The 17,451-nt window shown below is 38.8% G+C and overlaps 1 protein-coding gene across 2 annotated transcripts in view; it reads left to right on the plus strand.

Moving 5' to 3' along the window:
• The window catches only part of LOC149186843 (2,3-bisphosphoglycerate-independent phosphoglycerate mutase), a 94,192-nt gene extending 79,031 nt beyond the window's left edge, over positions 1–15,161 (plus strand). For both annotated transcript variants that reach the window (XM_089411172.1, XM_089411173.1), the window contains exon 2: positions 14,697–15,161. In XM_089411172.1, coding sequence (XP_089267298.1) covers positions 14,697–14,977 — 281 coding nt within the window. In that variant the 3' untranslated portion in view covers positions 14,978–15,161. The remainder of the gene's footprint in view (positions 1–14,696) is intronic.
• The last annotated feature ends 2,290 nt before the right edge of the window (positions 15,162–17,451 follow it).

Genomic DNA, 17,451 nt, shown 5'->3' on the forward strand with positions numbered 1-17,451 from the left:
GAAAGTACGCTAAAGCAACTTTTTCCAGAAGTAACAATAGAGCAGAATGTGTATTAGGATTAATACACTCAGATATCTACGGTCCTATGTCCACAAGGTCTCTTAATGGTGGCGAATACTTCGTCACCTTTATCGATGATCACTCCAGAAAAACCTGGATTTATTTCTTAAAGACAAGGATGAGGTCTTTGATCGTTTCCAAGAGTTTAAAGCTTTCGTTGAAATTATGACAGGGAAAAAGATAAAGTTATCGCGTTCAGATAATGGTGGAGAGTATACAGACAAAGACTTCACAGATTTTTGCACAAAGGAGGGCATCAAAAGAGAGTGGACAACTCCATATAATCCAGAGTAGAATGGAGTAGCAGAACAAAAAAACAGAACTATTGTTGGGGCAGCCAAAGCTATGTTGTATGATCAGGATCTACCTAGGTATCTATGGGTAGAAGCTTGCAACACAACAATATATATCCAGAATAGAACTCCTCATAGAGCATTGGGGAAGAGAATGCCCAAAGGAGTTTTCATAGGGAAGAAGCCGGAAGTCATTCATCTCAGGATATTCAGAAGCGTGGCTTATTGTCACATTCCAGATGATACAACGATAAAGACTACATCAGACTGCAGAAAAGGGGTATCTCGTAGGATACAACGAGACCTCAAAGGCATATAGAATCTACATTCCTGGCAGCAGGAAGATTGTAGTAAGATAGGATGCAAAGTTCATGTAAGACAGATCTTTCAGGGAATCTCGTGAGACACTTGTAGAAGATCAGTCAGGAGATGTTCCGTTAGTCCAAGAGCAGCAGGGGCAGCAAGAAGGACAGGCAAGAGGACATACACCTGGATCGAGTACTGTGATTAGCACCAATACCTCCTTAGAAGGAGGAAATGAAGATGATTCTCAATAGACAGAACAACAAGATCAAGAGGAAGAGTTGGTTGAGCCTCCTACCACCAGTGGTAGAACTAGCAGAGAAGTACGACAAACACCGAGGGACGCATAGGAGTTTGTTGGAGCTCCTAGAGTCGAGAAGATGCAACGTAGACAACCAGATAGATACCAAGCATTGGTAGCTCAGGATGAAGAACCCTCTAGCTTTCAGGAAGTTGTTCAAGAATCAACACTAAGTATGGGTGGATGCCATGGTGGAAGAATACAACTCCATCATGACGAATGATGTCTAGGAAGTAATAACTAGACTAGAAGATAAATCAGTTGTAGGATCATGATGGATCTACAAGATCAAGTATGCAAGTACAAGGCAAGGTTCATGGCAAAGGGGTATGCTCGGAAAGAAGGAATAGACTATGAAGAAGCCTTCGCCCCAGTTGCTCGATACACCTCTATCAGATATGTTATATCCCTAGCAGCTCAAATGGGATGGGAGATTCACCAGATGGATGTCAAGACAACATTCTTGAATGGAGTGATAGAAGAGGAGGTGTATATAGAACAACCCGAAGGCTTCGAAACTCATGAGAAGAAAACTCATGTTTGCAGGTTAAAGAAAGCCCTGTACGGGCTCAAGCAGGCACCCAGAGCATGGTATGGTCGGATTGATAGTTACTTGCAGCAATTGGGATTTGTCAAGAGTGATGCTGATCCCAATCTCTACTATTTGTTGGTAGAGAATGAGCCACTTATTCTGGTATTGTATGTAGATGACCTGTTCCTAACTGGGTCATCCAGGCTCATTTTAGGACTGCAAGAAGAATCTTGAAGCCGAATTCGACATGAAGGACTTGGGTTGCATTATTTTCTAGGGTTGGAACTTTGGCAAAAGAATGGGGAGATCTTCCTTAGACGCAAAAGGTACGCTACAGAAATTCTGAAGAGATTCAGAATGTAGGATTGTCGACCCATGGCTACTCCCATGATCACCAACTGGAAGAAAATAGATGCATCAAGAGACAAGGAAGTAGATCACACCTTGTATAGGCAACTCGTTGGGTCGCTTATGTATCTGGTCAACACTAGGCCAAACATTTGTAGGCAGCAACAAGACATATTCTTAGGTATGTATGCGGAACAATCGGATATGGGTTGAAGTACTCCCAAGGGGAGGATGTCATTTTGAATGGGTTCACTGATGCAGATTGGGCAGGTAATTCAGTAGACCGAAAAAGTACCTCAGGGTATTGCTTCAGTGTTGGATCAGGGATGATATCTTGGTGCAGCAGGAAACAGAAATCAGTAGCACTGAGCTCAGCAAAAGAAGAATATATGGCAACCGGCACAACTACGTTCGAAGCCATATGGCTCAGAAATTTGCTTGCTTGTGAGCTTATTCAGAAAAAACATGGAAGCGACCAAAGTTTACTGCGATAATCAGAGTTGTATCAATCTCTCTGAGAATCCAGTATTTCATGATCGGTCGAAACATATAGATATCCATTGTCACTTTATCAGAGACCTTGTTTAGCGTGAGGCAGTACAACTACAGTATGTCCCGATAGGAAAGCAAGTCGCCGATATACTCACAAAGGCTCTTGGAAGAGCTAAGTTCACTCAGTTCAGAGAACAGATGGGTATCGTTGAAAATTTGTTTCAGTAAGAACAACAGTTTGCAATGCAGGGACAGTTGGCAGTGCCAACAGGAACACAAATGCAGACATTCAGAGGGAGCTGTAGTACAAATGTAGCATTGACAATGGCAGTGTCAAAGGCAACAATACAGTTGCAGCAGCAGCACAGTAGTTGGTGGACAACATGTCATACATCAGCAACGCAGAGGATGATGCTTCAGAGTCAGAGCAGTATATATCTAGAGCACATTCCTCGCTAAGAGGGAGTGTTGATTTGGGGTAGCATCGGATGTGCTCTAGGCCTCAAAATTTGTAGGAAGGCTTAGACACATGCATTCTACAATACCCAGAAATTGTTTTGGGAAACTCCAGCCGGAAACAATTTTATTAAAATAATTAATTATTTTTAATGGGACCCTAGGTCTAGACTTAGGAAATTAAAATAATTAATGGATATTAATCTAAACTTTGGATGGAACTTCTAAAAGAAGGCAGAGATCAAGTCAAATGATCCTAACCATTGATTAGAATCTAATCTGGGTCGTTGAATGATCAACGAGAGGATTATAAGAAGAGACTTGATGGGCACTTGGAGAACACGCCAGAGGCAGATACTCAGTTACCCAAGTAAGATCGATTTTCTCACTGGTTGAAGTTCGGAAAGAGCAAATCAAATTAGAGGGAGAGTTGCAGGTGAGAAAGAGAGTGAGGGCATCAACACATACAAAGAGTGCAAGGTAGCAAGACACAGAGCAGGAACAAGGTGACGCAGAAAGAGGTAGCGTAGAGGCAGGTTGATGCTGAGCCTGCGTGGGGAGCTTGATGCTGAGCCTAGGAGAGTAGTTTGACACAAAGAGGATCAGAAGGATTTCGGGGAAGAAGTGCTTCACCTGGGGTAGAACTTGGTCAAGAAGTGTCTGTAAAATTTCTCCTTCCTATTTTGATGGTTGTAATTTGTACAAGAGAATTTGCTGAAGAATAATAAAAACCCTCATCTGCTACATCGGTTTTCCCACATTGGGTTTTTTCGGGAGCGATTGTCCAAAAATAACTGTGTTATTGTGGTTGTATTTGTGCTATTATATTTCCTTACATTTACTTTCTGCAATGTTTTAATTGTGAAGGTTGCAGTAGAATATATTTTGATATTTGCCGTAAGAATACTGTGGATAACTTATTTCTGAGGTAATAAGTAGAAGAAATAATACTAATCACTGTAGTAGGATTTATGTTTAGAAATTTTCACAGTCTGCATTCCTCAGTATCTGACCACTACTAGCCACTGCATCTATCACTTTGGCACCTGACTACACCACCTGACACTGGTCCATCCTGCTACTGCTAATTATGGGCTTTCGTAGCAAGGTCTTGATCCAAGAGGTGGACTCCTCAAGGATCCTACCCATCTTGTAGCTCTCTGAGGCTACAAATCTAGATCACCCCACCTCACCCCTGGAGGCTTCTCGGCAATCATGGCAAACTCTTCCTCCAGCCTAGAGGAAAGCTCCAGCCAACTAATCTTGATCTCTCAATCCTGCTGATGCCATCTCTCCAAAATAAAGTCGAACTGCTCCCTCTTCTTCTCTGAGTGGTTGCTGCCTAGCTATTCGCACTCCCTTATGGAGTGAGAAATCTTGCACACAGCTACTGCTGCTCTGCTAGAAAAATTCAGACTTCTTGGCTGAAAGTCCTCTGAGGAAGAAATTCGCTCAGTATGTGCTATTCTCTCCCCCTGACGCTATTCTGCCAGCAACTGCTGCAAAATATTTGCGTCCCAACTAAATATCTTCTCTACAAGGAAACAACGTTGCTCCCTTCTGCCTCTGGAAAGCTTCGATCTGGAGAATCGAATTTCTCTTTTGACTCACTCAGAGAAATCGATCTCACTCAAACTTTGACCTCTTTGGCCCAAGGACTGCGCTGCCTTCTGGGGTTTTAATTGCTGCCTTTGCAATAAATTTAGACTCCCTTTTCCTTTCTGCTTTGAGCTCTCCTGCTCACGTTCTGTGCTCTGATACCATGTGAAAAATCGGTTACTCTATTCCTACTGCAGCAAACTGATAATATTTCACCTACTTGTTAAATTACTTGAACAAGTTACTTGCAGTTTTCTACGGCAAATACTGAAATACATACACTGCAACCTACACAAAATAAAATACTGCAAAAACTAAACACTGCATTGGGGAGAAATAAACACACACATCAACACAGTTGTTTTTGGACAATGTCCCCGGAAAAACCACACTTGGGAAAACCGGTGCAACAACTAAGGGTTTTAACTATTATGCAGTAGTAAGTCTGGGTAAAAATCGTTGGATGCCCAAACTGGCTATTCGATACAGAGAAATACTGGCAAAAAGTTAGCGAGAAGAATCTCACACTGATCCGGGAGATCCAACTCTGATCAAGGGCTTGCTGACTGGCCCCATGCTACCTCTGCGTAGCTTCTGCATCAACCCTATGCAGATTTGTGTCTCACTGGTTGGGCTCTACGTCAATCCCTTTGCTGACCTCGTGTTATCTGGAAATTCGACCTCCTGGCCCTCCGGTCTCACACCCCAACTTTTGGCACTTAATCTCATCTCTCCAGCTGGAATTCGCACTCCCTCTAAAGCTCTGCGTGGTACTGTGCTGCCCCACTAAACTACTCTCTCTGCCTTCTCTGCCTTTCACTCCCTGGATTTGGAAAACTTCCTGCGGTCTACTATCTCTGCCCCTCTCTCACTGCTTCGACTTTACTGAATCACTTCCGGAAACTCACTACTGCTACTCAGGAAATTGATTTTCTAGCAAAATTGAACTGCTCAAGTGTATTTCTCCAACCACATCGAATTCCTTTTTTATAATCTTTCGTTGGAACTCCAACGACCAAGATTAAAACATAATCGATGACTAAGACTATCTTGGAGTTGATCCTCGTCTTCTTTTAGAAGATTCACACCTGATTTAATTAATACCCTTTAATTAACCAGATTTCCCAAGTTTAGACTTAGGAAACCATTTTAAAAAGTTAATTATTTTAATTAAATAATCTCTAGGTGGAATTTCTAGAAACGATTTTTGGGCATTCAGAGAATGCATGTGTCTTAGCCTCTCTGCAAGGTTTCAAGGCTAGAGCACATCCGAAGCTAGAAAAATCAACATCTTGACCTAGACAAAGACTTCCTCCACACCAAGTCAGCTCTCAATCCTTCTTGCAGATGGTAACCCTTCAAAAGCAACTTCAACCTAGTAGCATCAATTTGCAATGGAAACTGCGACCCAATAGCAACAACTTCGAATAGAAAAAGAAAAATTCGATCTCCCCTTGATACGCCTCAGAAGTGAGAGAGAGAGATGGCTCAAAATTTCGATCTTGGTGTCTTCTATCTTCCTCCAAAAATTCGCACTCTTTTTCCAACCTTCTTCCAACTCTTTTTGAACTTCGCACTTCCCAGCTTCCAGCTTCAGGATATTGAACTGTGTGTGAGAGAGTGAATTGCTCCAAATGAATTTGAACTGCCTTGTATATATAGCCTTCCAGTGAGGTCGAATTTCCTTTCTTGAGGCCGACTTGGTGTGGAGGAGACCAAATTCATTTTTGACTAAAAAAAATTATTTTTACATGATTCAAAAGCCCAAGAAGGGTCTCTTTTAATGGACAATGACTCTAATGACTCATAATAAATCCTAGAATGCCTTAATGGGGACATTGACCTAAACAAGATGACCCGAGCATGAAACCCATGCTTTAAGAAGTCATAATAATAATAAAAATAATTTGCTTCATTCTTTTGATAAGTACATTTTATTGTGACTCAAATATATTTATGAAGACCGAACCTAGTTACATATTTCAACACCAACTCTGCTCTGCACTACAACTGATCTCATGTTGTTGTTGTTGTTGCAACTACTGCAACTGAGAACCAAATCCCAACAACAGGTTCTGCAACTGTCCACTATGTCTCTGACTACAACTAACACTGCTTTGCCCATTGAGTAATTGTTTGCGCCCAGTTGTCACTGCACCCCTCAATAACTGACTGCTACTAGCTCTGCAACTATCCCTCAGAATCTGATCGCGTTTGCTGAATAATATGATCCAACTGCTACTTAAAATTGTGGGCCTTCATAGCCAAGGTAATGATCCAAGAGGAAACATTTGTCTGATGCTATCATCCTTGGACCCTGCCCAATCCTGCAACTCTGGGGACTAGAGTTCAAGGTCTCCCCACCTCTCTCCTGGAGGTATTGTTGCATACAAGGTGAATTCGTTCTCCAATCTAGTGGACAAATTATCTATGTCCATCGAAGTTGTTGTATGTTGCTCCCCCTTTTTGTCTTTCTTCTTCATGGGACCCTGGGTACTGTAGTGACCAAACTCGCCACACTTGAAGTATTTGATCTTCAACAAATCTTTTTTCTTCTTTTCTCCTCCCTTTGAGCCTTGTCCCCGACTGGGACCTTTCTTCGCTTTCCCTTTAGATGCAACAACTACATTCTCCTCATCTTTCACAATCTTTGATCCTTTGTTACTGCTGCCACTGGTATTACCTTCAACAAGAGCAAGCCTCATCTCTTCTTAAGTGAAATCACTCCACCACTGATCCCAATGTCCAATGATACCCTGAACGAATGTTGTCCACTCCTGAGTGATGTATGCACTAGCTCACTATCAAGAGGTGTCTTTCCAATTGTTGCAAGCTCATCTCAGACATTCTGAATTTTGGTGAGTGGAGTCACTCCCTCACCCTTCTGCATCCTGGTAATTCCCAACTTTTTCTTTAAAAACATTTTTTGGTTCTCGGAAGGATCTTGGAAAACCTTTGCAATAACATCCCACATCTCTTTGGCAGTATTCTTGCCAAATAGATGCAGAACTATATGATCTCGAACTCCATCGAGGATCATTCTCTTCACCTTGACCATCTCCTTATTATAGTTCTCTAGCTATTGTTGATCTGTAGGTACGACTACAACATTCTTTGCATACGTCTTCAAACCATACTTATCTAGAAGGAAAGTCATTCTCGCTTTCTAGACACAATAATTAGAGGCTCCTTCAAGCCTATCTTGATCTCTGAGACCTGTTGCGGCCATTTCTGCGAAACCTCAAAATTGGGAAATAAACAGGAATCTCCTCCTTTTCCTGCTTTTAGCCTATCTCTGCTACTTGCACTCCCTCTAGAAATGCGCAGACTACTATTGATTGCCTCCGGATATCCCCTCTCCTGTATTCACTCTTCCTGCTACCTCAATTGGAAAACTCGCTCAACTTTCCAGAAGTCCTTCTCTAGAATTCGACACATGATCTGTTGCTCCCAAAGCTCGCACTGGTTATCTAGAAAAACTGCTATTGCCTCCTGCATATTGTGTGCTTTTCTCTTCCACCCGACACTGATCTCCTATTGAAAAACTAGCTACAAACCAATTGCGCCCATATTTGCTCAACTAATTGATTGCATTGCTCACCTGAACCACTTCTCGACAAATCCATTGCTTGCAAATCTATACTTTCGAGTTTGATCGAATTTTTTGTTGGCTGCAACTAAAAATCGAATCCCTACCCCTGCAATTCACACTCCTAGCTGGCCTCTGCACAGATCAGAGAAATTCTACCCAAAAAATCCCTTTGAAGCTACAAAATTTCTCCTTTGCTTATGAGGCTTTTGATTTGTCTTCAAACTTGCCCTGATACCATGTGAAAATTCCTTGAAATGCAATGACTAGAATTCAATTTATTCTTTTAACTGATTAATTATGCAGTTTATTTGTTACGACAAATAACAAATAAATCACATTGCAATTTCTTCAAATAAAATTATGTTGCAGAAAATAAACTGGAATTGAGAAAATAGAGCGCACACAATAAAAATGACATCAATAATTTTGGACAAAAGTCCTCGAAAAAACCCAATTGGGAAAATTGGTGCAACAGATGAGAGTTTATTTTATTATATACTGCAGCAAAATATGAGTACAATATCTAGATGCCCAAACTGGCAATCCTCAACAAAATAATCTAGCCAAAATATTAGTGAGACAATTTGTCTCACCCAACAACTGATCCCAGCTCCGGAACTGGCTCTACCTAGGTCACTCAAAACACCTGCCTCAGCCTCTGCGCAAGCTCTTCTCGCACTGCCTATGGAGCTACTATGATCCTGTCGTTCTGCCCAATGCAACCACTAGAGATGACTCGCTTGGCCTCTTGGAACCTCTTCCGACCACTAGCACCTGAATCGACCTCCTCTTCGGCTAAATTGAACTTCCCTCTGAAGCCTTCTATGCAGGCCCTACGTAGCCTCACTGAGGAATAATACAACCCTCTTGCTACTGACTCTCCAGCACTGGAAATCCACCGAAAATCACTGCTGCTGCTCTCTCTCACTTCTGCTTTCCTTCTGCCTCGAACTCTTTTTCCATGCTTGACCTCTACGGCTGGATAGCTCGATCTACCAAGGAACTCGCTCTCGTTCGATGTGTCTATCTCCATCCCCATCAACTTGCGCTTATAATCTTTCATTGGTGAAACAACGACCATGATGAGATCTCCATCAATGGCTAAGATAATCTCAAACTTAATTTGTGTGAGTTTCTAGAGCTTTCTTATCTTTCCTTAATTAATTACTATTAATTAATCAATTTTCCTAAGCTAGACTTAGAAAAAATTTAAATGATGGTTAATTAATTTAATTAAGGCGTCTCACAAGCTTATCTCGCGAAACCTTTTCTGGGTTTTGAAGATCTCGTGTTCTTAGCCTTTCTGACACAAATCGAGACTATAATACTTGTTCAATGCTACAAAAACTAACACCTCTGGCTTCACACCATTGAATGCCTCCTCTTGTATCTTGTTCTTCAGGATTCTATGAGGACACCAGTTCTAGATGTAGACTATTGTGTTACATGCCTCTGCCCAAAGAAACTCTATCAAGTCTTGGTCATATTTCACAACCTTAGTAACCCATATGATGGATTAATTCTTCTGCTCAATAGCCCCATCCCATTGTGAGTTGTATGGAACGGTCAACACCCTCTTTATTCCTACCTCCAAGCAGAAACCCTTGAACTCATTGGAGCTATACTCTCCCCATTGTTTGATCTCAAGACTTTGATCTTCTTGTTTGTCTAGTTTTCAACTAGAGCTTTGAACTCCAAAAAATTGTGAAAGACCTCATCCTTTTTCTTTAAAAAGTAGATCCAAGTCTTGCGAAAGAAGTCATCAATTAATGAAACAAAATGCATGCTTCCTCTAATTGATGCTACTAACATTGGTCCACAAACATATGAATGTACTAGCTCTAGAATCGCCTTAGACGTATGTCCGTTGCTTGGAAAAGTAGTCTTGCATGTTTCTTAAGCATGTACCCTCTGCATACACTACCCTACTCAATATTGAACTTTGAGGGACTTGAGACCAAAGTTGCACGAAGCGGAGACGTGGAAGCGTCATTTCCCAAAAATCTAGGAAGCGAAGCGTCTACTATATATATAATTTTTTTTAATATTTTTTTTGCATTTATATTAAGAAAAACATCCAAAATACCAAATTAGTTGTAGAAGATGGACGCATGCATATTTGTACACAAATCAAGATAGATATGGCATCCATTGTACATTAATGATTAATTATTCAAGCATCAACCATTTAGATGCATCAACCATCTAGAATCTAGATTCTTCTCCTCTTGTCTAGCTTTTGCCTCTACCTCGATTGTCTAGGGATATTAGTCAACATTGCCCAATTTTGATCAAACTACCCAATCCAAGCCTTAAAATATGGTAGAAAAATCTTAACATGCTTGATCAATGATTTTGACTTCATTGAAAGGTAATTTTTTGCTAAGTGCATGACAAAGGAGTTCGACAATTAACACCACCAACACTAGGGTACATATAGGGCTTGGTGCTCTTAATTAAATGCTAATCGCATACCCTCATACATGATATAATCTAATGAAATGCCACAATCCCATTGATCTTGAATTCTTGAAAACTGTTAAGTCTGCTGAATTTTGAATAGGATATGAAATTCTATTTTCTCCATATGAAGTTCGATGAGGCTGGAACCACTCTCAAACATGCAGAGTCATTTCATGGTAATGTTAAAAGTTTAAGTAAAATGATGAAAATGAAAAATAAAGGAGAATGTCACTTTTACCATGAGGGAGCATCTAGGAAGCATATAAGGAGCATCAAGGGAGCACCTTGGGAGTGTCCAAGAAGCCCCAACCCAACTTAAGTCAAAGAAAAAATAAAAAACATATTTAGAACCCTGTGAAACACTGTGGAATTGCATGTCTCCCTTCAGATCTGCTTTGGCTCCATGCCCGCTCCGCCGCTAATCCAGGGAGGATCCGTGGTTCGAAAATCCAGAACCGCAGATTGGGTTGGCACGGTTCCGAATTTCTAGGAACCGTCTTCACCAGCCTGATCCACGGTTTCGAAATTCCGAACCGTGGATTCGACGGCGGATCCCCCACGGATCTGTATGGGACATGGTTCCTGGTTTGGATCCTTTGGGGGGGGGGGGTTTGGTGCAACACTTCCTGTGGCTATCTACCTCCGAATAAGAAACACCCTGTTATGCAAGTGTCCTATCCTCTTGTGCCACAACTGATACAAGTTGTTACCCAAGGCTCTAACTGGTTCACCCTGCAACTTTTACAAATTACCTTCTCTAACCCCTATCACCGAAGCTATATCTTGTCTAGATTTATTTTATCAAATGAGGAGTTGTTGGTTCTTGAACTCCACTACAAAGTCCTTTCTTCCATAAATGAAACTGAAAGAAAGTTCTTCTTGAGACCTCATACAAACAAGACATTGTCAAAATCTAAAGAGTTACCTGACTCAAGCTAGAAGGAAATTGTACCAACTTCTACTACTGGGTATTTGACATTATCACCAAGCTCAAGCTATACTGCTTCTTCAAACTAGAAAATCACTATTGAGCTGATGTTATATGTTGAGATGCCCCCATTGTCCACATACTACACATTCCTCAAAATCGTGCTAATAGAAGGGAAAGATACCAAAGAGAACCCCTTCTCGAACTTGGTAGAAAACACATCTGTCTAAGTTTTTGCAAAGGTTATTTCCTGCTTCTGCTACTGCGTCCCTTTAGCCTTCTTCTTTGGACACTATGATGCATAATGACTATTCTTATGACCAATGAAACACTTGATTTTACTCAAGTCCTTCTTTCCTAGCTATGGGGTTGACTCTTCACTATTTCTCTCACCCTTTCTAGGTCCTTTACCTCTTCCCTTATTTGATTGACCATATAGAGCTAGGTTCTCATCACCACCCTTCTTGTTTTCCTTTGACTCCTTTTAAGTCTCCTCTTGGATACAATCATCCCATAACCTCTCAAAGTTAGGAAGGTTCTCCCAAGCACAAATATCTTGGACAAATGGTTCCCATGAAGCCAGGAATCCATTTCATTGCATGTTCACTAACTTTTCGTCTACAACATTTGCCTCAACTAACATAAATTGATCACAACTCTTCGTGACCTTCATAAGGTAACTGGTGGCTAAGTCTAATATGGTCATCTTTATGGATTTGAGTTTGTTCCACAAGATCATTTTCCTATTTATGTTCTCATTTTGGTAGAAACTTAGCAGAGCATCAAACATCTCCTTTGTTGTCTTCTTCTTGGATATATGAGGGATCAAATTATTCTTTATGGCATCCAAGATCATTAACTTGGCCTTCACGTCCCTCTTCTTGTGAACTTCCAAATACTATGAATCTGTAGGCGAAGGCACAATGCTCTTGATAATATCCCAAATATCATTCTTTTCTAGTAAGAGTGTGATCCTCACCTTCCATGATAAGAAATTTGAGGCACCATCCAATTTATCCTCAAATCTAATGTTAGCTGATGCCATATCTAAGATCTATACAAACTGCCAAATCTGAAAATTAGTCTTTAAACAAAGAATTTGAAACCCTAACTATTGGTCCTTCCCTGCAATTGATTTACTGTTGCAAATCCCTGTGAATCTCAATCAAAGAAATTGCTCTCATACCATGTAGAAATTCCTAGCCTAGATGACTAATGTCCTTATGATCTCAATTAAACAAATAAATTGTTGAATAAATTAACCAGAAATTAACTTTAGATCATAGCGTCAATCACAATATCTAGAGAATTAACTAGCAGAAGCATAAAGCAGATTCACACATAAACAGGTAATTTATCCTTCAAAATCATCTTTTCATTCCTTCGAAAGCTTACAAGAAAACTTTCAGTCTACTAAAACGAACAGTCGCACAGTCAAGAAATCACCTTGAACTGAGCTATCAGACCTGTTGAGAAAGTACAGTTTGCCTGAGAAACAGGGAAACAACAAAAATTGTTGATTTGGCCTGCTGTACAACCTGTCTATACAATTGTACATCCTGTTCATAGTACATACAACTATTCAGCTTGTCATGCTATTGTACAGAATTGCATCATACAACTGTGCGGACTTCCATATGACCGTATGGAACTGTAGGGTCTATAAGAATCTGCCCTGTACATCTGCCATTGTACGACCAAATTTCCTTCCTAAACGGATCTATTCTTTCTCCCTCTCTTGGTTGCTCAACTGTTCAACTGTATCTTATCCCTTTATCTTCACCTGCCTTTTAGTTGAAACCCTAATCTTATTTTCTGTGAAATGTTTTCCTTGAAAAAAACTTGTAAAACAATACTAGATGCTTTTGTAACTGCAAAGATGACTCCCAGAACACTTAAATTGCAATAATTTCTTACTTGTGTGTCAAGGTCTTAGGTCATATAAAATATCATTACACAAACTTCTCAAAAAAAAGAGAGCATGTGTTTAATTTGAGTCGAAGTCTCAAAGATGCCATCTAGAGGTAAAATGTCCCAGTCCACCTTTGAGCAGTGCAAGTGTACACAGATACTAGCATGATAGTTAATTATGACAAATTGTAGAACAGTACCCCTCAATGCAAAGAGATTTGGGTTTAATTTGAGTCAAAGATGCCATTTAAAGGTCAAATGTCCCCAGTCCGCTTTTGAGCAGTGCAACTTGCAAGTATACACCAATACTACCATGATAGTGAATTATGACAAATGTGCACTTTCACACCGGAAAAAATTCTACAAGGAATTCTAATGTAGGTTTCATAGAAGTGCAAGAAAGTTGTAAACATACATTGATTCTCGGCAAGAACGAAGGTCATGAAACCCTTGTTATTCTAAATGTGAGAATAACCTTGCATAGACTACAATATCTACAATATACCATTAAATGACTCTCCAAAGTCCTAGAGCTGAATATCTAAAATACAGTTCATGTTATTCACATATTATAGTATTCATGCTGAAAGTCATAGCTAGTGCTCTGTAGAGTAATAGAATGGGAACTGGAAATCTGTTCATCTATCATGGACGAAATGTCCGGCTTAGAAAATTAAACAAAGAATACTTTCAGCAACTATAATGCTACCTTAATAAAAGCTGGTTTTAATCATGAAAAAGTCTCACCCATGAGGTGTAGACCAGTTGGTTTGAGTGGGGTTTAGTCCCCACCAGATCCCAGGTTCAAACCTCATGGGGAATGGTTGAGGATGGAAGTCACTTTGGGGGAATTAAATTATCCCAAAGGGGTGTCCACTGCGAGTAGATCGTCTTCCATCCGATAGACGGGCTGGCTTGGGCTTAGGCTCAGCCTAGTTGAAAAAACAAACATGAAAAGTCCCACTCTGTTGAAGCATTTTGGAAGGTGTCTTCAATATTTCTAATCTTCCTCCTTAAAGAAGCCAAGTAAAACTTTGTCCTTGTCTTTGACACCATATTCTTTCTTGGCCAAGGCTTTTACTATTTAGTAGTCAAACAAAGCTCGTACAATATACCATGTAGGATTGGATTTGGAAGATTTTCTTGGATGCTGGTGTAGTTTCCACATTATTTCTGATTTCTTCACTCCAGTTTCCAGTGGGATCCTTGTCTGGTTTGACGCTAGCAGTTCTACTTGAAGGAATATGTCGTTTCCCTGCTTATTTTATTTACTCTTTTATTAAGTACAATTTTGCAGAGAGATGATATGTGTTTTTTTTTTCCATGTGCACGGTATCATTTGATAAGTACGTGCAGAAATGAATCTGGAGGGCATATAGTTCAAATTAACAGGTTTATGTGGACTTTTTTTCTACAGGTGAGAGCTTATCTACTGACTGGGATAAAGCATGGTCTAACTTCAGAAATCAAGGAAAGAAAAATTTACTTTCGGAGTTTGATATTCAAAAGTATATGGAAAAGTATGTAAGCCGTGATCCAAGGCCCTCAGATTATCCACTTTCCGAGGAAGTTGATCCTATTCGAAGATCTGAAAGATCGGTCTTGGGCTTTTGGACGAATTCTAAGTTCACATTAGTAGGTCTTGGCATTGTAGTTGGACTCCTCATTTTTTACACCACACTGTTCGCAATAAGGTAAATTTGAATTTGGTTTGAAGCTATGGAGCATATCAGATATGGTAAAGAATGTAAATTTGAAATCGTTCAATGCTGTGGAATTGCTATGAATGTAGCAGGTATTGTTAAAGATAATGTAAAATTTGAAATTGTTTGAAGCTATGGTCATATGAATTGCTATGAATGTACCGATTATCCAACAGCCATCAATTATGTATCGTCGTACTTTACAATGTCAAACTAGGGTTTACCAACATTTTTATGGCAGTTTTGCAAGTTTCCATTCTTTATGACCCCAAACATTAGTTTCCTTTCTTTATGACCCAATCACTAAACCTTCCAAAGGAGGATCATGTTAGTTTTAGAACAATAAACCTTCCGATGAAGGATCATGTTAGTTTTTGAACAAATTATGGTAGGTTTGACAGTTTGTATTCTTTATGACCCCAAACATAAACCTTTTAAGGAGGATCATGTGATTTTTTGAACAATAAACCTTCCGAAGTGTAATCATGTTACTTTGTGAACAATAAAATCATTTTACCTTTCGAAAAAGAAGAAGAATCATGTTACTTTTTGAACTTACATTTTGAAAAAAGAAGAAGGGCGATAAGTAGGATTGAAATACTTAAAATTGTGATAATTAGTAAAAAGGAACATTATATTATTTATTTATTTTAATTAGGGTGAATATGAGTAATTTGGACAATGTCTATATTCAACAACCAATTTTGTTATTTTTGAGAAATAAACTAAAGTGATAAAAATGATTTAGAATATATAAGAATAGGAAACCTAGTTGATGATGTTTTAATCACTTTTTTTTATGAGACATACTTAAATTTGGCAAGTCAAATTTGAGATAAAATATAATTTATGTTATAACTTATGTAAAATTATGATTTAGAATATATAAGAATAGGAAACCTAGTTGATGATGTTTTAATCACTTTTTTTTATGAGACATACTTAAATTTGGCAAGTCAAATTTGAGATAAAATATAATTTATGTTATAACTTATGTAAAATTCAAAAACCAATTGTAGAGATTTAACATTGCATTTCCTAATTTTGAAAATGGAAATTGTAGAAATTACAAAACAAAAACATTCCATTAAAATTATAGTATTAGTATTTATTTTACACATTCCATTAAAATTATAGTATTAGTATTTATTTTACTTCAAATGTGTATGTTTAACCAAAACACAAATTAAAAAAAATAAAAACAACAAAAAATGTTTTTTTAGTAATAAATAAACATTATAAAACATCTTTCAATAAATAAATAAATGAATGAAATGAAAATCAATTAAATACTGTAATTTTTCTTAAATAAGAAATAAAGACATATTTTAAACTAAATAAATAAAGAAGAAAAGATAAAAACAATGGAAAAAAAAATGAAAATCAATTAAATACTATAATTTGTCTTAAATAAGAAATAAAGACCTATTTTAAACTAAATAAATAAATAAGAAAAGATAAAAACAATGAAAATCAAAATATATTTCTAATGTAAATATAAAAATGAGTTGGTGGTACGTGCTAGGGGATGGAAGGTCTTTGTGGTTTCAGTAGAGGTGATTTATTTTTTCTCTTGAAGGTTTTTTATCTGCAGTGATTATGGATGTTTCCTTCTCTATTAAGTCCCTTTTGACATTTTCCCCATCAAATTCCTTTGGGTTTATTATCACCCATCCTCATCGTCTGTCGAGGTTGGCCCCCCCATTACAAAGGCTTTAGTTTTTTATCGTGTTTCGCTAGATGAAGGGTGGAGAAATGAAATAAGTGGATAATGAGATCAACCCTATACACAACCCCATCTTTCATTACTATAATGATTACACTCCTCTCTCAAGGATACAATTACGATCCAACAAAGATAGGCTTCATGTGACCTCCAGCGATCCTCTAATCTCAACAAGTGGTGCATTGCATGTACATTCTTTGGATTTATCTATTCCTGATCCCTCTTCCCTTCACTTCCCCTCCACCTTTCTTTCTTTGCCTCTCCAAGTTTCAGGTTCTCTGCCTTTTGATTTGGTCCCTTGATGTATGTTTGAACCCCCCTTTATTCTGATTTGATCTGTGTCATCGTAGTGAGGAGGCAAATGCATTCGTAGGCGAAAGGAGATGATGTTTCTAACTGTAGGAAAAGATATTTTTGTTGATTACATTATGGATTACGAAGGTAAAGCATTGGTTGGTCGTTTTGGTGTTAAAACCTTTTCAACCGACTCTTTGAGAAAGTGGGTTTTTTCATCCTGACAACCTGTTCTATGGTATGCTGTGACATTCCACTTGTTGGTGAGGAGGTGTGATTTGAAAATGAGACCTTAGACTAAGATTAAGGTATTACAGACTCATGTGCATTGATTTGCCTATATTACTTAGTGCAACAGATCGATAAGATTGCAAATAATATAGACAATGAAGCAGTTAAAGAAACATAACAGATACACACATAACACAACAAATAATCAAGGAGTTCAC

This window comes from Pinus tabuliformis, chromosome 3_1 (assembly GCF_031772625.1).
Source record: "Pinus tabuliformis cultivar Carrire ecotype Pingquan chromosome 3_1, CPIR1, whole genome shotgun sequence".
NCBI lineage: Eukaryota > Viridiplantae > Streptophyta > Pinopsida > Pinales > Pinaceae > Pinus > Pinus tabuliformis.